This window comes from Phyllostomus hastatus, unplaced genomic scaffold (genome assembly GCF_019186645.2).
Source record: "Phyllostomus hastatus isolate PE091 unplaced genomic scaffold, TTU_PhHast_1.1 phas_contig_159, whole genome shotgun sequence".
NCBI classification, from domain to species: domain Eukaryota; kingdom Metazoa; phylum Chordata; class Mammalia; order Chiroptera; family Phyllostomidae; genus Phyllostomus; species Phyllostomus hastatus.
This window is the reverse complement of record NW_025333640.1, coordinates 29,696,045-29,723,178: the sequence shown is the minus strand read 5'-3', so window position 1 is coordinate 29,723,178 and position 27,134 is coordinate 29,696,045. Positions and strand designations below refer to the sequence as shown.

Below are 27,134 nucleotides of genomic sequence, written 5' to 3'. Positions count from 1 at the left end.
TTCAAAAATAAGTCTACTCAAAGCTTTTAATTTTATTGTTCCTTTAAAAGAACCATTTTTTGTTTCATTGATGTTTTTAATAGTGTTTCAAAGATTGTTTTTTGCTCTGTTGAAGTGTAGCCTATTCTTTGAAATCATTGCAAGATTCCCAGGTAATTCTGATGTGCAGCCATGATTGGGACTTGGCTTCTGTCTCCTTCCTGATTTCTTGTACACTGTACTTACTTACAAATTGCAATGGCATGAGGAACCCCCCGGCTACAGTTCTATTTACACACAGTTCAGCTCTATCCGGTTTGCTTCAGTACCATTTCAAAGCACTATCAGGATTTTGTAACTTCTTCATGAACTGACCCTTTTATCTTGTTTTAGTATGAATTTCCATGATTGTTCATAAAGGTAAATATGGACAGAAATTCTCAGGCCATTCAGTTTACTCTTCTTTCAGTTGCCTACTTATGTTATTGAATAATTTTATCTGAAATTGTCAGAATTCTTTATATTTTCAGAGCTTTACTAGTCTTCCAGCCTGTGGTTTATTTTTAACTTGATTAAAAATGTCTTCTCTTTGTGTTTTAAAACTTTTAACTCTTCTGTTTGTAAAATCATCAAAATTTGAAATATTTTCCTTAATGAATGGTGCTGTTTTGGCTGGTTTAACAATTTTTTTCCTATGATGTTGTTATAAACACATCTGTTTTCTAAAAGTTTAGTTTTGTTTTTCACCTTTTACATTTACTTCATTCAGAATTTAGTTTTATTCGTGTGTGAGATGAAGATCTAATTTCATATTTTTATATGAATAGCCAAGTTAACCAAACCAGTAAAAACTTTTCCTTTCTAAAGCCAATTAACATGCCCTGGTGGTATGCTCAGTTGGTTAGAGCATCATGCACCGAGGAGGACACATATCTGATCCCAGGACAGGGCACGTACAAGAGTCAACCAATGATGGTACAAATAAGTGGAACAACAAATCGATGTTTCTCTCTCGAGCATGTCCCCTCCCACTCTTTATCATGAAAAAAAAATCAATAAGTAAAAAAATTCAAAGCCAATTCACAAAGTTATTGTAGCATGTACACTCCCAGCAGGAATGAATAGGTTTTTCCCACAGCCTTACTGACTCATCTTCCTTATCAGACAGACACCTTCATTGTCCAACAACTTACAGGTGCAGGCATACCACATTTTTAAAAGCTGCTTTTAAAATTATTACCACCAGATCCAGTCATTGTACTTGTGGATATGTACCCGAGAGAAGTGAAGGCAGGTTCTCAGAGAGACATTTGCACACGCAATGCTCACAGCAGCATTTGCAACAGTTCAAAGGTGGAAGCAGCCCAAGCGTGTACTGACAGTGTATGGACGAACAAAACACACACACACAGTGGCATGTTATCCGGGCTTAAGAAGGAGGGGATTCTGACACATGCCACAACATGGATAAAACTTGAGGATGTAATGCTACGTGAGTCACAAGAAAACACTATGATTCCGCTTACGTGAGGTACCTAAAATAGGCATATTTCAAGAGAGAGAGAGAGTGAGTAGTGGTCACCGGGTGCTGGGGGAGAGCCGAATGGAGCACTGTTTAACGGGTATGGAGTTTCAGTTTTGCAAAATCTGGTGATTGGTTGAAGAACAATGTGAATATACTTAACACTACTGAAATATACACTTTTAAACATACATTTTTAATATAACCCTTAAAAGCATAAGGCCATGTATCAGCAAAATGTACTACAAGTAAAAAAAACCAGACAGACATAGGACTCACCCCTCTAACTCAGGAGAATGTTACTAGCTCGTACTCAACAAATATTGAAAATAAAGATGGTTCACTTTACTGTAAGGGCTAGCTACCACATTTTGCCATGTATAGTGAGCACCCACATTTTGGCCCAAACTTTCAGGAAAAAAAATTTTGTTTTAATTTTTTAATTCAGTTATTTATTATATTTAGAAAAAAAAACTATCATGTTCCAGAGTATTATTTGACATATGGATATCTTTGTTGCTTTCTAAAGAAACACTTTTAATGCATAAGCATAAAAAAGAATTAAAAACATTTACATAGATATGGAATTAGTATTACCAGTATGTAATGTGCATCCTTATTTTTCCCCTCACAAATTTGGACAAAAAGTGCGCATTACAGACGGCAAAACACGGTATCTATGAACAGTATCAAGCCAGATAACATTACAGCCCAAAGCCTGGCACAAAGCATTTGACAGGATGTGTATGACCTTGAGCAAGACATTTACTCCTAAGCTTCGGTCTCTTTCCGTGGGTTGTTTTGAGTTTCAACATGGAATATGGTGAGAGAAAGTGCTTTGTACCAAAGTAATATTAAGGTATTTTCTCAACTCTGTCATACAAGTAAATGGTCAGGGCACTACGCATTTGGAGAGGAACAACCAACTAGAGGTATACTTAGGTTTCCAACTTGGGAGATAAAAAAATATGGAAAAGTCTGCTGTTAGAATTGAGGGACCACGGAATTGCATGGGCTTCATCTGTTATGTCCACAAATGTCCCTTTTTTACATTTCAATGATTTCTCTCTTGCCTAGCGTTTCTTGTTACCAACCTCCTTCCTGACAGCTGTCAGAATGTTCCATATTGGACTTCTGAGCCCAATTTTCAGGCTCCCGCTGAGAGGGAACAGAGGCTATGCTTGGATGGGCTTTCTCACGCAGGACTTCTCTTCTGTGCTGTTATTGGCTGCTGCTCTTCCAGGACCCGCCCACAACTACTTCAATCCTGATTGGACGCCAATGTCCTTTTGTTATGGCAGGAGGTGGATCCCTGAGCTTGGAGAGAGGACGATTGGGGCGCCGGGCAGTTAATGCGCAAGCGTGCCTTCTTGAGTGGGGATTGGCGGGACGGGGCGGGACTCCCGGCTCTGCGCACGCTCTGTGGGCGGGGAGGGTGGAGCTGCCGATGTCAAGTGCTCCAGGAGTCCCGGCCTGAGGCATCCTCCAGATACCTGCCCCTCCCGTCCCCTCAAACGGCAGGTGAGGGCCGCCTAGGGCAGCAGAGGGCCTGGCCCCGGGCCACTGGAGCTGCGGCCCAGGGGGCGGGGCGGGCTGGACGCAGCTCGGCGCCCCGGGGGCCCAGGAGGAGCGGCCTCGGGCCTGGGCGTCGGAGAGAGGGCTGAGACCTGAGCAGAGCCCATGCGCAGCCTTTTTTTCTCATTTTCTCTTTACTGGGCCCAGGGCTTCGTTGGGGGTGGCGGGGGTGGGAGGTGGGGGTGCGGCGGTTGTTGTCCGGGACACGGATGTCCTGCCGCTCCTCCCGCCGCTCCCAAGTCGGAGGCCGCTGTCCAGCACCCCGGCTCTTAAATGTGGCTGCGGGAGGGGCGTTTGGGTGCGAGGGGACCTGGCCCCTCTGGGCTTAGCTGTGGTTGCTCTGCCAAGCCCAGGAGGTGGGGGGAGAAGAGGCCGAGACCAGGATGGGGGCGAGGGCAAGTGAGAGGTAAGGGACTGGCCACAGGTTTTTAGGCGCTGAAAGCAGCTCCGGGGTTGGTTTCTTCGTTTTCTTCTCTGAAGGGTCCTGCTGAACAAGTTTTGGGGAGTTAGGATCGGACCCGAGAAAGAGGATACATTCCGGAAGGGCAGGGCTTTTGTTGTGCAGTGTATCCATTCTGATACTATGACGTAACAATGTTAAGGACGTGCTATGCTCTGGTCCCCACACTGTATCCGTACCTGAGAATGCACAGCCATCTCTGTGTGTTCTGGGCGTGACCTCATGAAGCTCAATAGCCGTTTTCTGGGGATCTGGCTCCGCGTTCAGATCCCCGTTTGGCCAAACATTCCCTCAATTTGTGGGTTTATGTAATCAGAACAAGTTAGAATTTGAGCGGATCGGAACCAACCAACCATGCTGACAGTTGATGCAGCTTGAGGGGAATGAAATTTATTTTCAGTTGCTTGGTGGGAATATCAAAGGAGTTTGATATCAAGAGTTGCAAAATGTTTGGCAAAATTAGATCAGGGCTATATTAAAGTTTCTTCCATTGCATAATGAAGAAAGAGATTTTATAGTTAGATCTAGGTTCGAATAATTGACACAGACGTTGGGTCTGAAATCTAAAGCAAAATACATAGACTTTCTGATATATTTTGTAAATCTTGCACATGCTACAAACTCCAAATCTGTACATTGCAGTGGTGTTCTGTCGGTTTGATGAATAATATATGCGAGGCATTTAGTACATGAATGCACAATGACATTGGTTTTTCCGTAACTGCTAGTATTGATCATTATCTTTAAAAAGCAATTTTATAATGTAAGTGGTATTTAATTATGAATTGTTTTTATAACAGAAAAACTCAGTGTCTTCTCTCGTTTACTTTTCTGTATCACCATTTATAGATACCCTTTGCTTACCCATTGGGTGTTTATTCTTAGAAACAGTAAAGCATATGAGAGGGTACTTACTGGGTCACAAAATTTTCTTTTGAAAATCTTGTATATCTGTGTGTGTCTATGTTTCTGATTTTTTCTTATTGCAGACCAGTCATCAAGGATTTTGTATCCGAGGCCCGGAAGTTTGTTACCCAAGATGATGAATGCCGACATGGATGGTGCGTTCTTTTCCTTTTGTATGTTCCTGGTTTTGTGGGGGCTTTTGCTTTATAGAGCAATGGAAAGAACAGAGAAGAATATTTAGAGTTTTGGATATGGCTAATTTACTTATTTATATCCCTTCTAGTTCTGGAAAGGATTTAAGTGAGCTTCAGTTCCTTACTGTGAAATGAAATGCTGGCAAACCTCTGTACTTGGTGTTCTCATCTTCAGTGTGGGAACAGAACTTGCTACTTCACAGGCTCTGGTAGAAGTCAAGTTAGACAACATAAAACAGTTCGCAGATCTGTAAGTGCTACACGACACAAATGGTACCTAATGTTAATAGTAAATTTGAACCTTTTTATTACAGCAGTTGATGCTGAAAATCAGGTGGAACTGGAGGAAAAAACACGACTTATTAATCAAGTGTTGGAACTCCAACACACACTTGAAGGTTAGCTTGCATTTTGTAGTTTTCTTGAACAACATCAATCAATTGACATTGTAAGCTTTTGTGATGTTACATTTTTTTAGTGTGCACGGTTTTAAAAAGTATAAATTTCAAGTCCATTTCAATATTTTTCCCCTCCTGCCTGTAGCTTTGGCTGGTGATTTTAAGGAACAGATATTGTTCAATATCTGTTCCTTACAGATATCAATATCTGTATCAATATCAATATCTGTTCCTTGAACAGATATTGTTCAATATCTGTTCCTTAAAGCCTCCATCTTTATGGCCTAACTGATGCTGTTGAGTACACGAGAGCCCCTCTATTGTATTCCTGAGTCCACTTGAACTAACAGCCCTGTGTTAGCCGCAGAGAGTAAAAGTGAATTGATCTGAGTCTTATTTTCCAGACGCAGTGCATAAAATTCATGCTAACACTGAAACATCTCTTGGTTTTTAATGAAAGTAAGAGGTTGTGGGGCTTTTGGGGTTTTTGTTTTTTTTTTGATATTAGATTGAGCAGGTCATGTCACTCCAGTGGTGTCCCAGTTCACAGTGAATGTCACAGTTAATAAAAGCCACTCTGGAAGGCTGTTCCTTCCCTTTTATTTTTCAGAGCCAGATCACACACACGGCCTCACACCTTCTACCTCAGACACTCTGCCCAGCCCCCGCCCCTCACCGTGTTCTTTTAATAAGCTTCTGCTCAGGGTCTTAGTTGCTGTCCCCTTCTGCTGGAATCTTTTCCCGGTAGTTATTTGCGTATCTGTAGGCTCATTCCCTAACTCTATGTTTCTGGTCCAACCACCTTGTCCAAATAGCTGTCCCTGACTGTACTGTATAAAAGGCCAACTTCCCTTTTCCTTCCTATGACCCTAACTCTTGTTGCCTTCTCCCCGACCCCCGCGTGGGGCCCCCCAGTGCCCACGTGCATGGTAGAACGTAAGCTCTGTGAGGGCAGGGGCCTTCTTTTTCCGTGCTTTTGCCTCTGGAACAGTGCCTGGCTCCAGAGGGCACCCAATACTCCGCTGTTACATGAATGAATGGAGGGAATGTTTTATTTGATCATTAGAAACTGCATCTTTTGTTCTTGCTAATGTAAAACTATAAAATGTTCAATTGCCTGGAAGAAACTGACTTTCTATACCCAGTGTATGAATTCAATTGTGTTCAGCTACCACATTTTCTTAAACATTTCTAATGAAGATGTTACGGTTTTACATTGGTAAGACATGAGCTCAACTTCACATTAAAAAACCAAGTCCGTAATTTTTTAAATAACCATTTTAAGAATTAAGTTGTCAACATAAACACTATTTACAAAGAACGACATTGAGTCTACTGTGAAATCTCGCTTCAGAAATTTGGCTATCGACTTGCACGGTTCACTTTACCTTAACTTCCAAAGTGATCTGAATTTTAAGACCACAAGTTTAAGAATTATGTTCTCTTTCTTAAGAATAAATGTTAAGCATTTTATACTGTGGAATCACTGCCATCATTTTATTGATAATGGGCTTTTTTATTTTTAATATAGATCTCTCTGCAAGAGTAGATGCAGTGAAGGAAGAAAATCTGAAGCTAAAATCAGAAAACCAAGTTCTTGGACAATATATAGAGAACCTCATGTCGGCTTCCAGTGTTTTTCAAACAACTGACACGAAAAGCAAAAGAAAGTAAGGGACTGATGTCCCTTCTGTCTTACGGAATTGCTGCTGATCTTTTGTTTCTTTAAAACTTGGATAGATTTCAGAAGTTATAGTACCTTTGTTTGTGGCTTCATTGAATATTTATAAAGGTAATGTCAGATCTAGGCAAAATTAAGAGTGTAAGAGAGGACTTCCATGAGTTTGCGTATTATGTTAGTTTATGAAAATGTGAAAATGTAGACTTTATAATTAGAAATGCATATATTTATGGAACTTGATAAGGTTTTATTGAATTTGCTTTTGATCTGTAGGTTTAGCACCGTGTTTTATTATAGGCAGAGTAGGACATACAAGAAAATAACATGTTGTGAAAAAGTGACCAAAATCATGTACTGAATGCACAGCTTTTTGTACCCTGTCTACCATCTTGTGCCTCTTCTGCATTTGCTTCTTCCTCCCCATTTCCCTTCCCCTGGAGGAAAAAACTGGTTTCACATTTGTAAGAGTAATTTCAGTAGTCAATCATTTATGAGAGTAACCTGAATTCTACTGGTGAAACTCAACCAAAAGTCAGGGCTTGTCGTTTGTCATGGGCCCACATAATGGCATTTCAGTCAGTGACAGACTGCGGCTGTGATGGGCAGTGCACCTACTGTGTGGCCCAGTGTGTGTGGTGGGCACACCACCCAGCTTTGTCTAAGGGCACTCTGTGATGTTTGCACAACTAAATTCCTCAACGACGCTTTTCTCAGAATGCATCCCATCCGTCATTTGGCAGTGCATGACCGTGTTTAGTGCTGGGACTGAGGCAGGACTGCTGGTTTCTCTTTTCTCAACGGAAAACAGAGGCTATAAAAATGAAGATTTTTTTTCCTTGAAGCTGAGTTGTCAAATTGGGGAAATTGTTGAAAACTTCCCTCTTACACAAAATAACTTAGTTATCTGAGAAGGTGAGCTCTGGTTGTGCATATGTTTGAAATAGAGTGTTTTGAGGAAAAACAGAGGTAGGATGGAGAGAGCACTTGGTAAACAGTAGTAACCTGCTCCTCATGTTTTTGCCCCACACCTGTGTCTCTGGCACAGATTACATCTTTAGGGGAAATGCGTATGCAAGTGGATTAAGTTTGACTAACCTTGTAATAAACCACATCTAGAGCGTTTGGCCTCAAAGTATATTTATAGTATTCAGCAGATCAATTTTTGCAGAGTCCTTTGAGTGTATTAGTATCAAAATGATGAATAAAACCGGGAGAGTTTTCCATGTGATACTAATTAATAATGTTCTCAGTATTTTATCTCACTACTTCTCCCAGTTTTCGGTAAGCGCAACTACTTGGTTTGCAGCGTTACAGTCATTCTTTAACAATTTTTTAAAATTAGTTTGTAGATTCCATTTGCTAAGGAAATTAATATCAGAAGTAATGTTAAAATGTTAAATATTCAATAGAAAAGAGATTCAGTAACATAGCTTATAGTTATTAGGCTTGGGCTACTTTTAATCATGTAATAATATTTGTATCGATGTACAATTTGATGAATGACTTCAGCTGTATGAATATATAATCATACTGCAAAATATTTTGCATCCCTTTTGTGACCTAATTTACAAATGTTAAAAATTGTGTTGCAGTTTTGCTTTGCTGTTTAATAAAAAGCTGTTTCAGAAATGGTGGTTTGTTTCGGCATCGTGGGGTGGCAAAGTGGGTGCCTAGGGTTGTTGGAAGCCTGTCTTCCTTAAGTGCCAGCTACTGGGTGTTTAGGGGAATAATAATCTTAGTAAGACAAATGTCACAGGATTACTATACATTAATTTAAAAAATAAAAGGAATTCAAAGAAAAATCCAAGATTTCCGGGGAAAGGTATTGTACATTTTAGGTTAGGCTAATCTCCCATAACAACATATGTGATAGAAAGATAAATAATATAAAGTAATATAAACATTTCTCTCCTAACTAATGGTTCTGAGGTGAGTGCTACAAGCTAGCAGAAACTTGAAGATGTTCTGGCATTTTTAACCATAATTTCCAAGTCACACTAATTATCACTATTTTATTAAAAGATTTTTTAAAAATTTATTTTTAGAGACAGACAGAAACACCAATGGGTGGCTGCCTCTCAAGTGTCCCCAATCAGGGATCTGGCCTCCGACCCAGGCATGTGCCCTGACTGGGAATTGAACCTGCGACCCTTTGGTTTGCAGGTTGGCCCTCAATCCACCGAGGCACACCAGCCAAGGCTAATTAGCACCATTCTAATTTGCAGAAAAAGCACATGGGGTATACATGCAAAGTTTTCAAAAAAGGCTACTAATTCTAATAACATGTCTTTCCAGAGAAATAATCAATGGAAGCTAGGCTGTCTTTAAAAAAAAAAATCAAGAAAAAGGAAGCTAGTTTAACTGGCCAAGTTAAAAAGTCTCTTAAAAGGCCAACTAAAATAAAAGCAAAATATATTTATTTTTCTCCTTTATTAGAGAAAAGGACAAAACATAAGTCATTTTGAAGTCAGATTAGGGTGGTAGAAGGAAAAAGCCATCGTGTTATTAGGAAGACTATGTCCATTGCACGGCTCCAGTACAGGAAGCAGCAGTAAGTTGACAAAACTGGTTGCTCAGATTTTACCACTGCAAACTGTCAGAGTTTAACCAAATGTTAACGTTAAAATGAATCGGCAACCAGGAAAGTAAAAAAAGCTTCAGGGAAAAAATGTTCACATAGAGGATACCTGTCAGACAAGGTTTCGGTAATCAAAGATTTATCTCCCGACGTAGTTTACTTTCAGAAACGTTCTCATCTAGCATCATCCAGTATGTCTAGTTCATTTGGACATTCCAAATACGAAGCAAGAAAGGGGACCTTTGCAAGATGTGCTGGGTTAGTATTAAATAAATAAAACATATGGTTAACTGACTACGTATTAAGATTGCCACCACCAATTTATGAAAGTTTGGAATACAGCAATAGAATAAAAAACTCATTTTCATTTTCCGTTCACTCTCTGAAATAAGAGTATGTTTGGCTTCCTTTAGTAGAAGGAGAGTCTAGAGACTCATTTTCCTTATACATGTGCTCTAAATGTACTACTGGGGAGGGGGTCATACGGGAACTTAGTCGGTGCTTGCCCAACAATGGGGTGTGTGTGTCCATGCGGGAATCCAAAATGGTACCCAGTGAGTATGAAGTTCCCTGGATAGTATGAGAGTGGCTTTGTGGTCTCAAAGGTTTAGATCACCTTCCAAAGGACCTGACCTGTTACCCAAACATAATAACTTACAACATTTTCAGTGGATCACCACAGCTCCATTTTACCGCCATGCCGTGACTGTTGGTAACTCCGGTAGTTTACAAAGAGGAGCAAGAGATCACTGACAGTAGCCGGTATCTGCCTCAGAGGCAGCTTTGAAGCTGGATGAGAGAATTGACTTAAAGTAGATCTGAATTTGCCAGGGAAAAAACCAAGACAAAAATACAAAGCATGACATCTATTAGCCATTATAATTTCTTAATGATCAGGAATATAATGTAAAGCCTCCCGGTAATAACTTACCTATTAAAAAGGAAATGAAGAAGAAAATATTTAAATGATATCCTCAAGAGCAATGTACACATACGCAATGAGTAAGGCAAATGTTTTGGCATAAAATAAAAGCTTGAAAAACTTGTTTGATGAACCTTTTTTTTTTTTGCATTCAAATGTAAAATATGCTGCACTATTAACCAGTGATTCTGTGAATGACACTCAGACAGTTCTCTTTTGTTAACTTGTCTGCCAACAAAACACCTCCTTAAAGGAATCTGTAATTTCAGGGAACGGACTGAAACTGTCATTGCACACCAACTAGGTAAACGTGGTCACATACAACACCTTGTTGATAGAACAGCCACACAGAAACTTTATTGCACTTAGCTCTGTATGACAGAACACACTCGTTTTTATTGTGGAACCACCAGTTATACCGCAGTGCAGCCGTTTAAGAGGGAATCCCAATAACTGGTTTTCCCAATAGCAGGGAAGCTGCTGCATATTATTTTGCTCTGTACAAACCGAAACTTTCTCCAAACTATTAAAACTGTGTAACTTCTAATGATATTAATCTCATAAACCTCGTATGTAACGTGCCACTTTTTTTTTATTCTAAATTCGAAGACCAGGTAACTTCAAAGGTTTTTTCCCCTGGAAAGACTGAACGGAGGTCTGAAAGAACAGCATACTAGATGTGGAGACAGGATGTGCGGGTGGATTCAAGTTCAGCTCTGGCACCCTGGTCTTAGGAGTGCGTCAGGAAGCAGAAACACTTAAATACGGTCACTCCTTCCGCGCCCTCCTCCTGCGTACTGTCTTCACCGGCCCGTCTCCGGATCCCGCGCCCTCGTCCGCCTCCTTCATCTAGAGAAAGGGAATTGTGAAAACATTGATTTTCACAGTGTGCACACAGACAGTAGTAAAAAATGTACTTCCTATTCCCTAAATTACATGTTCTAACAATCAAATGCTATGTCATATATGTCCCGTTACTTCATGCGTTGACTTCACGTGTATATAAATTGATGCTTTAATTTATTGATCTCTTGGCACGATTACTTTTTAGAAGAACTCTGCCTATGAAATATGTATCTGACAAGGAATATTGCTAACAACTCAATTCATGGTTTTATGAATTAGAACTTAATCTCAATGTAATAACTAACTGAAGTTTCTATGATATTTTCATTGTGGGATATTAAGCACTAACTAGCCATCACATGACTTCTTTAAGCAATGGGCTGCTGCAGTGGATTTACAGACACTTTTTCAGAGTTTCTGGCACACGGTACTTTGAGAGAACTTAGGAGAGAGGAGAGGGAAACATCACATTTGTGGTTTGGGTTTTCCTTTCTTTTAATTCTTATTTGTCTAGAATAAGCATTTACACATAAACTAAACTTGTGTAACAATATAAAATAATGAAGTTATTATATATTATTATACAAACGAGTTATACTTATTTCTCAAAGCTATAGTACACAAAATTGGCTTGTTTTAGCTCACTAACAAAGGTATACAAGGAACCTAAAAGCCTGGAAGATGGAATTGAGATAGTTTTGAAGGTACACAAAGTGTCTGTGAGGCAAATGTGACTAGAATACACGTTCAAGTGAACCACTGCGAGCATTATTATTTGGAGCATGCCGACAGCTGAAACGACGACTGGGTAAAACCCGGTTCTGGAAGGAACCCTCCTCGCTCAGCGCCCCCTGTACACGGCTCCTCGTACTAGCTGAGGCTCCCCAAGCCCCGCTGCACCCTCACGCGGCCGTTACAACCACTAACCAGGGGTATGTTCTGAACAAGTTTAGAAAATAAGTAATAACAACAACAACAAAACCCACGTTTATTTGGGAGATTTCTTCACACAGACAACATGGAAAGCGTATTTCCCCCTGTGCGCCAGGCCAGGCCAACCGCACTGCCACCCCCGCGAAGCCGAGGCAATGAGAGTGCTGACCCCGGGAGGGGAGGGAGGGGAGCGGCGGTCCGCAGCTCTTCCAGGGAAGGGGCGTGGGAGGGCAGGCTTTCCCTGAAGCTGGACCAAACCAGAAGGCTCTGGTTCTCGATGATACAGGGACGGATGTTTCTGATCCCACAGTAACTGACTCAACAAAGGCACTGTGGGAAGTTCTATTACACACCAGGACATACAAAGGGGTGGACCTAGCCAGTTAATGGGAAAATCAGTTTATACTAAAGGTTTGAGAAAAAACACCACAACAGGCACACAGTATACTCAACTACCCAACATGTGAAATATTTCAGAATGTGAAATGTAAGTTACTGAGTCAATGAGAATGTTTTATGATGGCTGTTAAGAAAACTGTTTGTAATAAACACAATTACCTTGTAAATATTCAAATGGTATTTATTACACCTTTCAACAGAATACTTTAATGACAAAGTCTTAATTTTTTATAGATGCAGCTCTCTCTTTACACTGTTTCATTACTTTATACTGTTTATTAAGTGTGGAGGCTCTTATGGAAACTGATAGAGATACGGCCAAAAAATGCCTTCACAAAGCAGATTGCTGCTTTTATTGAAATAAGTTTTTGGCCAACAAATCAGACACAGAAAGGGGTTTATTTTCCGTTAAGAATTGCTTACCTCATCCTCTGATCCAGACTTGTTTGATTTATTGCCTTCTTCTTGCCCTTCTATGATTTCAATTTCTTCTTCACTCTTTTCCTCGGGTTCCCCTTCTTCTTCTGGAACACAGATTTCATTCAAGGCAAAGACATGATGAGTTAGAGTTTCACTACTGATAAGTATTAAATACAGGAAGGGGGATTTATTTAAATTCCAATGTTTAAAAGCAATTTCTTCTATTAGAAAATTTTTAAAAAATTGATTATGAATACTCATTATTTTACCACATTTTATAAATAAATCATATTTGAAGAAAGGGACAGGTTTAGAGAATTCTTAAGCATTCAGTCTGTATGTAACATGAAAACCAAAGAATCTATAAGTGTGTTCACAAGGTCTGTTCAGAAGGTATCCGGCCATGTGCTATGAAAAATAGAGACACTGAAGATTCAAGGTACAAGAAACACAGTACACAGGACAGTGACACCTCAGTCCCTTCAAAGGAGGCATCTTAGGACCTCACACAGTTCTCCCAATCGCTCTCAGGTGCCCTGTTGTATTTTCCTGAAACCTCTTCCCTTTCAAAGGTGAATTTACTTTTGGGAAAAGCCAGAAGTCACAGGGTGCCAAATCTGGGCTGTAGGGGGGCTGAGTCATCTGGGTGATTTGTTATTTTGCCAAAAAACTCTGCAGGAGACGTGATGTGTGAGCGGATGCACTGTGCTGATGAAGGTGCCAATCACCAGCTGCCCATAGGAGCAGCCTTCTGAATCATCCCAATAATTTCCACAGAGAAAGGTTCAAGTTTAAGGTAAAATTTAATGCAGATTCATTGCTCTACTCGCTCAGTCATTTAGAATGTGATGGCCACCCAGTACACATGCTCACTCAATGGTGTCTACTGCACCCACTGACCAGTACAGTGAGGTCCTCATGTGCATTCCAGTCCACTCTCCTTGGCTGCCAGGTTACATCGATGCTGGGTAAACCGTTCTCTCGTTATATTAACAAGGGCTGGACTTTTTAGACAGATCTTGCCTATATGTACAAATACATTATGTATGTGTGGTTTTTAAATCAACTGTTTCATCAACTCAACTTAAAAACAGTGTTCAGTTTAAGTTGTAAAGAGCTCAGTCTGGATCTCGGATCTTGGCGTGGGATACCTGGCAGGCGCTACCAGTCTCACACCTTCCTGGACGTGCGTGAGGAGGTCCTGGAGGAGAGTCACCCGAGGCCTCCGTCCTTCGTTTCTAACACCCTCGGGAGTTTAGTACAGGAGGGAAGGGGCCATAGGATCCCGCAATCCTTTCAGGAGAGCCAGCCACTTATTTGATGGGACACTGCTCTCCAGTAAACGGCAGCCATGGGAAGACTCGGTATCCTGCAGTCACCTGCCTCACGCCCATTTCCCACGTGCAGGGGCTGCTCGTCGCACCCGCAGCCTCGGAGGCAAGAAAAGCCCTTGCAGAAACCTAGGCTCGTATGCAACTGAACAGTATTTAACCATCTTTCCTCCTAGAAGACAGAAACTGTGAACAGGGTGATGGCTGCTCAGGATCCAACACCCTGGCAGAGGCGACTACTCCTCTTTGCGCCCGTCAGCATCCGTGGGGGTCCAGATGCTGCACCCGTGACAGCAAGTGCAACAGCTAGTGTTTACCAGGCTTTGGTAAAAGCCTGTTTTTACGAGCTTTGCCCAGGGTCTCCACTACAAATCACTATCACGGTCTTACCTTTCTCAACAACTTCACCATCGCTTTGCTTCTTTTCCTCTCCCAAGTCGACTGGCTTCTCCAGGGCTGCCTTCTCTTCAGTCACTTCTTGCTCTAGCGCCCCCTTTGTTTGTGGTTTACATATGTCAGTCTTTTTATACACCGCATCTTCGTATTTTTTCTGTGGTAGTGTGTAACACAAACTATCTTTACTAAAAGCAAAGCACTATTTGTTAAAACGTTTTTTTCAATAACTGACATTATACACAATAAAAAATTATGCAAAGTTTAGCTTATTTCTTTAAAGAACCACTTGCTCAATTCAGAGAACTCAAACACTAAAAGTGGTTTGTTTTTTTTTTTGTTTTAAGTTGAAGGAAGTTCATTTTACTCACCTTCACTTTCCTCGGCCAACAAAACAAAGTAATCAGTGCCACCGGGAGCCCCACTATCACCAGATAGAGGAGCCACAGCCAAGGGTGCTCCTCAGCAGTGGCCTTGAGCTGCGCGAATACGCCGGGCTGCCAACAAAGCACACAGTGAGACGCAGCTCCGGTCTGACCGCCCTTCATCGGGAAACACTACCCTTCCCAGAAAACTTACTTATCTTGGCATTTTATATTAAGGAGTATGGACTTGTTCAGCTAAAAAATACTTCATTTTCCTATCTTACACTCTGTGAAGTTTAAACTTTTTAATTATTAGCATGCATTGCTGCTGGAGACTTTGTAGGTGGAAACCACTAACCTACTAGGCAAGAATAATGACAATCTTTTTTGGCAAATTTCAGGATATGATTAGTGTTAAATTTAAAAAAAAAATTACTGATTTTAGAGAGAGAGAGGAAGGAAGGGAGAGAGAGAAGTATCACTTTGTGTTCCACTCATTTATGCATTTATTGATTGATTCTTGTATCTGCCCTGACTAGGGATTGAACCCAGAACCTTGGCATATTGGGAAGACGATCTGACCAACCGCACTACCCGGCTGGGACACAAGTGGTCCTTATGGATACATGCAAGGTGGTGCAAAAGCTGGTTTACCATCGTGAGTATGTGAAACACAAAGTTTATTCTTGAATTATTACTTATTAATTATTGTATTACTTTCTGTATGACAACTGTGAACCTACTTTGCCCCACCCTGTATTATTTGGTTCGTTTAGAAGTATACAACCCTCTGGTAACTTACTCTGCACTTTTAAAGGATTATTAGTAAAATCAACTTGACAATTATTACTAACACTTCAGCCTGGAACTGACAAGGTGACAAAGACTTGTAGACAAAGACCACAAATACAAGTATTAAGTGGTTTCATTTCTATAAACAGCAGATAATAATTCCTTGTAGCTATCATAATATAAAGAATGAAATGAAGACTTACAAATACATACACAGTTCATTATACAGTTTATAATAAAGTTGTATCATAATACAGTACAACCAAATATTCTGTTTACATAAATTTAAGGACATTTCTTGGACACTTAGTAGTTATCACACGCTTATTTACCCTTTCAAGGGTAACTCGCGTACCTAACAGGGACCAAGTCCTATTGTTACTACGTGGTCAGCGCCGTACCTCGTTAGCAGTCGCTATCATTCTTTTCATGCCCCAGCCATCTGCAGCCCAGCGATCTGCTACTTCCTTGTCTGAACAGATAATAAAATTATCAAAGTAGATATCAGAAGTCATAGACCAAAGCTCTAAACCAAGAGCAGAGAAAGAAGTCAGAAGAAATGGATGATCATCTTCAAAATAATCTGGATTAGGAATTTTTCGAGGACTCCAGACTCCCTGGAAGACAAATAATTTGAAAACATTTTCAAATAAAATCATTTCATTATAAATGTTACTTAAGAAGTACAATAGTTGTTGAATGAAATCACTGTAGTAACTGGAGAAAAAAAAGCTTTGATATTAATTGATTAGTAAATCACTGGAAATGAAATATTTTTCTTATTCTGTACATCATGTACATCATGTATTCATGATGTTCTTATAAATAATACTGACTTCAAACTCTGTAAAAAAAAGGCAAAATGAAAATCCAATACACACAGAAACTTGAGTAATTAAGTTTCACAAGTGATACTATTTTAGACAAGTTTTTTATATTAGTAAAGTGATTTAAGGTAAGACATTATTAAAATTGACCAAGTGGAGCCACTCCGTTTAACACAGGCCCATGACAGGCCTCCATGATCTGTCAGGGCTGAACCTCAGAATGAGTACCCACCACAGAAGTCCCGTGAGCCCTGACATGACTAAATGCAACCCAGCCACACGAATCCCACAGTGCCAGCCCTCACTGGTTCGCTCCGCCATCATATAGCCCTACCCTGTGCCAGGCACTGCACCAGAGCCGGGGCACAGTGACAGACACGGCTCTGGGATGACAGAGTTTAAAGTCTAAGGAAGGAGACAGACATTAAAGAAGAGAGTTACCAAAATAAACGTCTTGTGATAAATGCTATGGAGAAAAACTAAAGTGAGCGATCAGAATATGGAACTGCATTATGTGTAGCACGTGTTAGAAAATGTCAATGAATAACTAGGTAGAAACACGGGGTTAAGTGGATAATGTAGGGACTTCTACAAAAATCTAGGTGCGCTCAAAACGTATCTGATTCATGTTAGAAAAAATCCAAATTTCCATAACGCCAGAAAGTCAGCAAAACAGGCAGTCAGTCCTCTTGATCAGAGCTCGTTTCTTATATTCAGTTCTAAAGTAGAACTTTATTCCACCATGACCATCAATTATTAGGGAAAAGTACAGTATGCAGTGACTGATCTCCGGTTCCCACATTTATTCTCCAGAGAAATTAAAGAATGCTTTAATCTACAAATATAAATTAGTTGAAGTCTATCTTCCTTGACTTTTCAAGATAGCCAAGGCACACTATTACAAATCAATTTTCTAAAGTGAACGTTACCAGTAAGTAGACATGTAATAGAACAGCATAACATCTCTGACTCCACAGTGGGGCTGGAACGAGTGCGCGTTACCTGGTAGTTAGGGTTATCGATCATCGGAGGTCTCCACACGCCCTTGTATTTCGGGTTGTCAATCATGGGAGGACTCCACTCACCACACCCAACCTCGCAAGCTGGATTGGGGATACGAGGCGCCTCCCATTCTCCATCCATGTCTTCATTCCTGAGGGCATCACAGCAGAGCAGATGTAATAACCTCGACTCTCTCCTCTCAGCCGTACACAAATAGCAAGTAAGAAACAAGATATTGACCTCTGGAGATGCAGAATGCTTACCAGTCCTCAGGTTTTTCAGCACTTGGGTCAGGAATAAACTTTGGTTCATCTTCAAGCCAGCCATCAGGTTTAACAACACTTAAATCTTCTATTTGGGCAGGTTCATTTTCATCCCTGTGAACACAGCAATTTACGTAAGTTACTCAGATTGCTCAAACGCACATCACACACTTCAGAAGGCACCAAGGTGTTCCCCACACCCCTGGCCCCGTCTCTCACCTCCCGCCGCTCTGCTAGCTGCCCGCGTCTCTGGACACGGCCCCACTGTGTTCCACACATGCGCGCACACGTATACTCTTTTCTCAAATACAAGCAGCATTCTGAACAAAGTGTACTACATGTCGTTTTCATCTCTTAAAAACGCAGTCATTTGCCATCCCATGCACACACACTGGGTGTTGGCTCTGTGTGGAGGCCGCCCCCGGGGCCTGCTCCAGACACACGTGTCTCCGCTTTGTGCCCCCGACAGCTGTGCAGGCTTCTGTCTTGTGGATGGAGCATCGTTTACTCAACCCACCTATTCCTGAGGGGCATCTGCTGCTCCCCAGAGTCACCATTACAAACCATGGTTTAACGAATATCCGGGAATATACTAGGAATTAGTGAGAAATCAGCCCTCTATCAGCTACATGAATTTAAAATATTTTTCCAGTTTCTCATGTATTTTAAATTATAGTTGATGGAGGGCATTTTTCTTTTTTTTTTTTTTAATCATTGTTCAAGTACAATTGTCTCCATTTTCACCCCACCCAACCCCGCCTCCCACCCTTGAACCTACCCCCTCTGGCTCTGTCCATGTGTCCTTTATACACATTCCTTGGTGGTCCTTCCTCTATTTGCCCTCATTACCCCTTACCGCCTGGAGGGTTTTTTTTTTTTGCCACATACAAATCATTTCTTTTAATGTAGCCAAATTTTGTTAATATTTTCTTTTATAATTTTTCAATTTTATTTCATATTTGGAAAGGTTTTTCTACTCTAATATTTCTAAACTCTATGTTTAATGTTAGTAATTTTATATTTTCATTTAAAAGTAACAGTAAATTATAACATATATAAACATACTCATAGTGTGTACTGAACAGAGCTACTAATGTAATGTTCATCTTTATAGAAAAGTAGAAATTTTAAACAAGAGGCTACATTATGATCTTCCAAACAAAACTTAAGTTAACCAAATAAACTGAAACCACTCTCTATATGTAAACACTCACACTTGCCTGATACCAAAGTGGTCTTGAGTTTCTGAGGACTCGGAGTAAGCAGGGTTTAAAATTTAAGGGAGCATTTCTTTAGCACTTACACACACACACAACAACTTCTAATGTGTATCACCAGTCAGAACGGGGTTTCTATATGCAGTGTCTCTGATTTAAGGGCAAACTTATTTCCCAGCATTACACTTTATGGGAAAAAATATAAAGCAATGTTAGAAAACCCACAAGATGGATAGGGCCCTACCTTTTCTCATCGTGTAAATTCATAAAGTGATACACTAATAAGCGACTTTTTTATTGTTTAAAAAACTGTACTGTTCTTCCTGCCTTGAACCAGCTACTTCCCTATTATACTATTTGCCTGGAAGCAAAGGCTGTGAGTGAGTTGTTAACACTTCTGGTTCTAGGAGCAACGCTCTGTGTTCTGAAGAGGCAGTAACCTCAGTGTTTACACACCAACGAGAACTTTAAGAAATGGGAATAAACACTTTCCAAAATGAAGCACAGAGAGAAAAACTGGTTTAAGAAAATAAGCCAATCCTCAGTGATCTTTGGGATAATATAAAGCATTCTAGCATACACTGAGTAGTGTCCCCCAAAAAGAGATGGGGGGATAATATAAATATTTAAAGAAATAGCCCTGGCTAGTGTGGCTCAGTGGATTGAGTGCTGGCAGGCAAATGAAAGAATTGCTGGTTTGATTCCCAGTCAGGTCAAATCCTGGGGTGTGGGCCAGGTCCCCAAGTAGGGGGTGTGCGAGAGACAACCACACAGTGATGTTTCTCTCCCTCTCTCCTTCCTCTAAATATAAATAAATAAAATCTTTAAAATATATATTCAAAGAAATAATGGCCAAATGTTGCCCAAATTTGATTCAAACTATAAACCCATATTCCAAAAAAGCTCCAAGAACCCAAGCAAAAATAACACACACACACACACAATTATACCAAGGCACAGCAAAATCAAACTGCTGAAAACTAGTAACAGTGGATTTTAAGACCCAACAGAAAGAAGACACATCAGCAGAGCAGAACGGGGACGGGCCAACAGCCAACCTCTCCCTCTCGTGGGAAGCGACTCGAGCCCCAAGACACGACGCGGCTGTGGCCCGACAGCCATCGACCTGCATCCGCAGCGAAAGCATCCTTCAAAAGTGAGGGCAAGGGAAAGAGGCTTTCAGACGCATGACAGTTGAGGACATCGGTGACAGCAGACACTCACTACAATGTGTTAGGAGAAGTGTATCAGGCAAAAGAAGAACTGCTGGAGATGGAAACTTGTACCTACACTAAAGAACAGAGCACCGGAAACGGTCACTATACGGGAAACTACAGGACGCTTTCCTTCCCAACCCTCTGACCAGGAGACGCTGAGTGAGGAACAAGTATGTGTGGCCCTCGTGGTGTCTGCAGAAGTAAATGTGACAAGAGCACAAAGGCCGGGAGGGGAAATGTCCGCCTAGACGGGAAGAGGAATACAACACTATCTGAAAGCAAACCAGAGTGGAAGCTGAGAAGCCGACAGAAGAGAAAAAACAGAAGACTACAATAAAATAAAATTGCTCAGTCCAAAAGAAGTCAGGAAGAGTTTTTCATGAAGGACACAGAGTACATGGGACAAAGAAAAAACGAGACTGAGACTCATGATGGGTTTACGCCCAACCACATGGGCGATTATTGTTACTGCAAGGAGCACCCCTGCAGGGGACCGAGGGAGCACCCCTGCAGGGGACAGGGGCCAGAAACTGAAGCTGCACACGGCCAGTGGGCCTGACTACGTGTCAGGTGACCGTCTACGAAAGACAAGGCTGGCGGGACCCAAGTCGGGTCAGCGGCTGCCCCGGGGGGAGGGGGAGGTGGAGACTGATCACAAAGGGACAGGAAGGCCTTCATGGGACAATGTCATATGCCGTATCCTGACTGCGGTGTGGCGGTACACCATCGCGTATGTTGGTCGTTTTAGGACTGTGTGTAAGTCATAGGGATGTGGCTGTATGAAACTATACTCCACTCATCTGACAGAAAAAGTGCAATTAGAATTCAGCAAACATATGAAGGACAATACTTGCTGACCAAATGGATTATAAGGTTAGTCCAACATTAGAGAAGTAATCAATATAATTTACCACACAATTAAGGAGGAGATCTGTATGGCCATCTCAATAGATGTACAAAAACCATTTTACAAAATCCAACACTCAATCATGGAAAACGAACCTCTTAGTAAGCCAAGAACAGAGTCCCATAAATTCACACTTAGTATTCACACCACTCCGTGAGCCACTCCCAGATCCCCAGCTCTGAGGAGCTAGATGAGTTAACGTTTCTCGTCTTCAGCTGCTATTTTTAGGTAACTTGTTACACAGCAATAGATAACTAGTAAGTCAGGTCAAATACAAAGAAATAGATAACATACTTAGCAAAACCAAAAGCTACCCAATCTGCAGGAAAAAAATATAAAGCTCTTAGGAATAAAGGTAAGATCTTCACGGAGAAATTACAAGACATATCTGAAGACAAAGAAAACCTCCGTAGACAGAGACACACACAGGGGTCTCTCACCACCGAAGACCAAGGTATGGGAGCGCGGGGCCTGAGTACCTTTCTCTCAGGGAAAATACTCATCATCCTGAGGAATAAAAACGACACAAGTACTCAGCTAGCAAAAAAAAGTACAGTTAAGTGAACTGGTATGAGTGAGTCCTATCTAGTTTTATATGACATTGGAGATGTGCCTATTCTAGTGCTAATGGGAAAGACAACAGCTGTGTAAAATGTGCACACACACATTAAAGATTAAACCAGAAATCAAAGTGTTGGTGGTTTAGAGCTACGTACTTTCCCCCCATAGCACTGGAAGCGCAAAACTAAAAATGCGCTGAAAAAAGGAACAAAATTAAAATATTAAATTAAAATAAAAGTTAAGATAATTAGAAAGCATGGAAGTGCAAGTTCCATTTTAGGAAGGTCACCCAAAATAATCAAAGTAAGTAGTTCTGATGTTTACAAGAATACATTTCGTTAATAGTAAACTTTACTTATATGTTTTGTGTTATTCCTTAATTGCACCAAAGCATACTCCACTACCGCGTTCTCGGCTCACCAGTCGTCTGGTTTGACGGCAGACGGATCAGGGATCTTTGCTCTCTCGTCCCATTCATCAGGCTTCTCGTCACTCAGGTCTTCGATTTCCGTGGGGGGGTTGACAGGAGGGGCCACGTCCTCCAGCAGGCTTCCTTTGTTTACAACTATTTGATCGACTAACACTTCAAATGTGTCATCTGGATTCATCACTAAAGACCAATTTAAATATATTATAGTTATATTGACAGACATTCCAAAAGTAATCTTCTAAATGATTAACTACCCTAAACTTCACAGGTAAAACTTTCTCTCAGCCAGAAACAGAGGAGGTACCAACATACTAAATCAAAATATGCTGAAATCACTAGACTTAGTGCTATCTAAAATCAAAAATAAAATTTTAAGTAATAATTTAATAAAATACTCTATTACTTCTCAAATAAAAAATATTGAATAGCTAGCTCAGTTTGGGACTCACACAACCCATCAGCTTCACCCTTTTTACAGTTACAGAAAACAACCCAATCTTCTTCAGTATTTTAAAATAACTTTTTGAAACAACCTCAAACCTTCAAAGTTTGCATGTATACTACAAAAAAATTTACTTTCTTCCTGCACCACCTGAGAGTAAGTTACTGACCTCACAGACATCATTCTTGAATGTTTTAATGTGTATTAAACACGGTCATTCTCCTACAATCTCAGAAATTAACATCAATACATCACTATCATTTCCTGGAAATCCTTCAAGTTCACTGGCATTTCAAATCTAATGACTCAGAGACTGTTTAAGGTATCTCAGGGATGACTGAAATTATTCGAGCTTATACTTATTGGTATGTTGAGGTTAATTCTAGCTCTCTAGAAAGTCCTCATGCCAAAAATTTCATAAAGAACTCCCTTATCCTTTGTAATGACGAGAGAGAAGCTTTCTCTTCCTTCTGTCAACACGGAAGAGGGTCGCTTCTAAATCCGTATCTTTGGAAAGAATGACAGATGAAAACGGCTGCCTAACATTTGCTTTCAGTAAGCTAAGGAAGCAAGAGCTGCCAACGAATGTCAGAACCGCCCTGACTCATCCAGGTAAACGGGCTCCCGCGTCCTGCAGAAACGGTGCTGACGTCACACCAGTCTCCAGAGGCTGCAGTCACGGCAGCGCCAAGTTCCACCAAAATCAAATGCCACAGTTCACATGCAAGCTCCAAAAGTGCAAGCAAACACTCAACATTTTCTCCCCTTTTTCTCCACATTTTCTCTTCTACTAACAGCTGAAATTACACCACGATGTTATTACAACAAAGGGGAAAGGTCAAGCTGAGCGTAAGACCTTACGTGCAAAAGGGGACTAACTAGACCCTTCCTAATTCAAAGGAGGGGTTTCTCAAAATCTTGAACAGAATGTTTTCTGAACAAATTTTGCAACTGAAATGGATTTTTTAAAATTACAGGTAAAACAGAAAAGCAAACAACAAATAGGCATATGTGGAAAAAAAATCTTTGTCCAAAATCTTTGGACAAAAAAATTCCACATAAAGCTCTATTAAATATTTTCAATGACTCTACTCTTAAAAGCACTGGATTATAAAGTCATTTAAGGTACTCTGTTAGGTTCTTAGAACAATCACAGAATAAACGCTATACAAATATAATTGTATTACAGAAGTTTTTTTTTTTTTAAGGAAAAAGTCACTCAATCCTAGCACAACAAAGCTTTCGTGTTGAGTAGTAAGAAAAGCGAATGTTTAAGAGTCAGACCTAAATTTCAGTCCCAGTCCTGCCAGCGGCCACTGCCTCCTAGAACACGTGACTTAAGCCATGCGAAGGCAAAACAGAAACTGCCCACCTCGCATAATGGTGCTGAACAACGTATCCAGCAGAGAGCACAGCGTATAGGCGATAATTAATGACAACTCGTTTTTTTCCTCGTCTGCTATGCGCTTGCATACTTTGCCTAGGGGCCCTCATGATTTGCCTCCAATCTGAGTCTTGTTTTCTTTCCCCATTTTAATATTACGCGTATTTCTTTCCGGTGCTAAACATTTCACAGTTAGCATTTTGTATTGGTATAGAAAACTCCTGCTGGAACACTTGGGTTGCTTCTAATTTATAGCATTACATTTTCACACGGAGGTCACTTGGATGAATTCCTAAAAGTGGAATTGTGGTTTCAAAGGACATAAACCTCTTATGACTTTTGATACATACTACCAAATTGCTTCTGACCATGTTTGTATAGTAAAGTCTGATTAAATTAATTGGTCCTATATTAGTTATACTTTCACACAATTTCTACAATTTACGTTCCCCAAAATGTCCAGTACTATTTGCCACTTTCATATATGGTCTTTGATGTCAATGCTGACATTGAAAATGAAACTGGTCATTGCCTTGGCAGACCAAATGAGTATTTCTGCACCTGCAGCCCCTGGGGAGAGAGCTGCGACCCTACATAATCCTGGGTGGACCACAGCTGTACAACCACATGTGTGTGAGAAGAGGAGAAACAATCCCGCATAATGCTCTGCCCCTCCACGTCTATGCAAACTCCTATTCACATCGAGTAAAGCTAAGCAGGTTAATACATGGCAGCTCAATGCTTTCCTTTCCAAAGTTCAAATACAGCCACAGCCATCACGAGACACCACCTAAGGTTCATCACAACTGCCCGTGGGACAAAGCCCAAGCTTCTCAGCGTGGCCTTACAGACTTCCTCCTCTTCCATCTTATTTCCCGCTGTCTACTCCTCCAGCACCACTAACGTCGCAGTGTCCAAAGTACCTTTTCACCTCCTGTCTTCCGCATTCTGTCTACACTTCGAAACCAGTTCAACTACAGTCTCCTTCGCCAGGTTTTCTCAGGGTCACCAAACTGGAAGTGACATGGAACTCTTGGCTGTACCTCTCAAATGGTAATTTCACTTTCTACCTACACTAGAATGATGTCTATCTCATTTTCCTAAAAAGGTAAGTTCCTTAAGGGCAGAATCCATGTTTGTTTCTCCCAAAGCCCTTGCTGTGAACGTATCAGTGGTCAGCGAACCCTGCTGAGTGGACGAATGAATGGAAAGGATATACCGAGGGTGTACAGGTGAGTCTTCCTGTCCGTGAAGAACTTTTTAAGGTCTGCTTCTGGAGGTTTGGCGTGCTTCTCTTCAAAAGCTCCAGTTTTGGGATGTTTATGTCTGAAGATAAAATGAAGTTTATAATCTTCTCCACATTTATCTGGTCCAAACATAATGGTGTAAGGTGTTTTATCATAAAAGTTTTCCTTCAAAGAGAGATGAGTGATGGGGTTAGTCCAGCATTAGAGCATTTAATGAATTTCTCTTTCTATCCAACTGGGTGGAGTTTACAAAACTGTGTTTATGCTAATTCACCAAAGAATTATTTGACACAAGTGACAATAAATGTGGAAAAATGACACATTTTATTTTAAAATAGATTGATTTTAAAGCACACACTACTTCCTTCATAAAGATGTAGGAGGGAAGCTGAAACCACCCTGGTAACACCATAATAAGCTTTAATGACTTTATGTAAATTTGTACTATTAATATTTTATTAAGAGAATTAAGCATAGAGAAAAGCATACTTATGACCTTAAGAATGCAATGACTGTCCATTACTACCATTAGGAACACACTAGAAAATGACCTTCCTACGCAGGGGGAAGAAAAACTCAGACACAGAGCCTGTTTTCACTACTGTCTTCCTACCGGTAATTTCTCTTCACTTAACACGGCCTGCTGGGGGAGAGCATGGGATCTGGAGTCGGATGCTGGGGTTCAAATCCTACCCCTGCCACTTGAATCAGCTGCCCGTGCCTCTGAGCCAATTTCTTAACCTCTCTGCAGTTTTATCGTCTCTGAAGCGTGGATATAATAGCAGTGCCCACCTCTGAAGGTTTCTCTGAGGATTAACTGAGTGAATCAGATAAAGGGCTTAGAAAAACACTTGGCAGTAGATTTCCTAATTGTCATAATACCTTTGGGTGATCGTCACCTGACAATACCCAAAACAGGACCTTCCCCACACTCTGCACAGGGCCTCCCCTTTACCTGGCCCTCCACGAACCCCCGTCCTCCCGTCTCACAGCCTGCGGACAGCCCTGCGCTTTCACAAGTGTCCCACGTCCTCGTGGACCTCACGTCTGCTGGCAGACGCAGAGCCCGACGCAGCCTCCAGGAGGGAGTGCTGGAAGAAATGGCTCCGTCCTTCCTTCCTCTCAGATGGCCCTGGGCCACCTGCTTCGTTGTGAAAACACGTTTAGTTACTTTCTGTGGGCGACTGGCCCACCTTTTTATTTTGGTTCTTTGCCTTGTTTTATTTCACTGCTTTGCTGTGATCTTATTTCTCTGGACAAATTTATGATTTCTACTTTGCAAAGAAAACTGACTCTAGGCTGATCTCTCGATGGCATTTGTAAGCAACACACTATTTCTTAATTGTAGACACGGCACATGTTTTTGTGTTGCTAAGATTACGACACTGGACGCCACCAAGTGGTCCTTCCGTACGAGACACTCGAAGGCGCACTGACAAAGCCACATTCACTCATGCTGGATAAAGATTTTCAAAGTTCTCGATTTCAGGTGAAAATAAAAACTTCAGTTTCATCAGTAACTCCTCAAAATACTTACTGACTTTAATAAAGTTTTCTTAAACATTAAAACATCATACCAGATTCAAATCATCAGTGTCTGCTAGGAGTTTAATGTATGCACCTCCACAGTCAATACCATCTTGAAAATTTACTTCATATCTAAATAAAGGGAAAAAATCATACTGCTGATAAATAAAATTTACTAATCGCTCTTCAGAATCTAATATATCAGTCTCAATTCATTTAAACAGAAATGTTTTATATTGTCAGGAAGCCCATAATAAGCCTATCCACAACCTATAGGAAATACGCAGAAATGGTTTTTTCTATGCACATCCTTAAATATTAAAAGTAGAATGATTATCAACTATTAAAAGGCCAACTAATTTTTGAAATACTTTTTTCATCAAAACTGATGAATTAAGAATAATATAGTTTGACTA

At 40.8% G+C, this 27,134-nt stretch overlaps 2 protein-coding genes across 9 annotated transcripts in view; one reads left to right on the top strand and one right to left on the bottom strand.

The window, feature by feature from the left end:
- SCOC (short coiled-coil protein) overlaps positions 1-8,344 on the top strand; it is a 29,637-nt gene extending 21,293 nt beyond the window's left edge. For 2 of the 8 annotated variants that reach the window (XM_045831557.1, XM_045831561.1), the window contains exons 2-4: positions 4,526-4,597; positions 4,951-5,034; positions 6,566-8,344. In XM_045831557.1, the coding sequence (XP_045687513.1) occupies positions 4,526-4,597; positions 4,951-5,034; positions 6,566-6,708 (299 nt within the window). In that variant the 3' untranslated portion in view covers positions 6,709-8,344. Of the gene's footprint in view, positions 1-2,853; positions 3,023-4,525; positions 4,598-4,950; positions 5,035-6,565 lie in introns of those variants that run through there. The other 6 variants (XM_045831559.1, XM_045831563.1, XM_045831556.1 and 3 more) reach the window with 5 other exon arrangements.
- Positions 8,345-10,272: 1,928 nt separating this feature from the next.
- Positions 10,273-27,134, bottom strand: part of CLGN (calmegin) — a 30,390-nt gene continuing 13,528 nt past the window's right edge. The window contains exons 6-15 of the mRNA XM_045831338.1: positions 26,769-26,850; positions 25,164-25,356; positions 22,109-22,298; positions 17,787-17,900; positions 17,524-17,674; positions 16,096-16,311; positions 14,909-15,034; positions 14,535-14,694; positions 12,817-12,917; positions 10,273-11,064 (exon numbers count right to left, since the gene is read on the bottom strand). Coding sequence (XP_045687294.1) covers positions 10,984-11,064; positions 12,817-12,917; positions 14,535-14,694; positions 14,909-15,034; positions 16,096-16,311; positions 17,524-17,674; positions 17,787-17,900; positions 22,109-22,298; positions 25,164-25,356; positions 26,769-26,850 — 1,414 coding nt within the window. The 3' untranslated portion in view covers positions 10,273-10,983. The remainder of the gene's footprint in view (positions 11,065-12,816; positions 12,918-14,534; positions 14,695-14,908; positions 15,035-16,095; positions 16,312-17,523; positions 17,675-17,786; positions 17,901-22,108; positions 22,299-25,163; positions 25,357-26,768; positions 26,851-27,134) is intronic.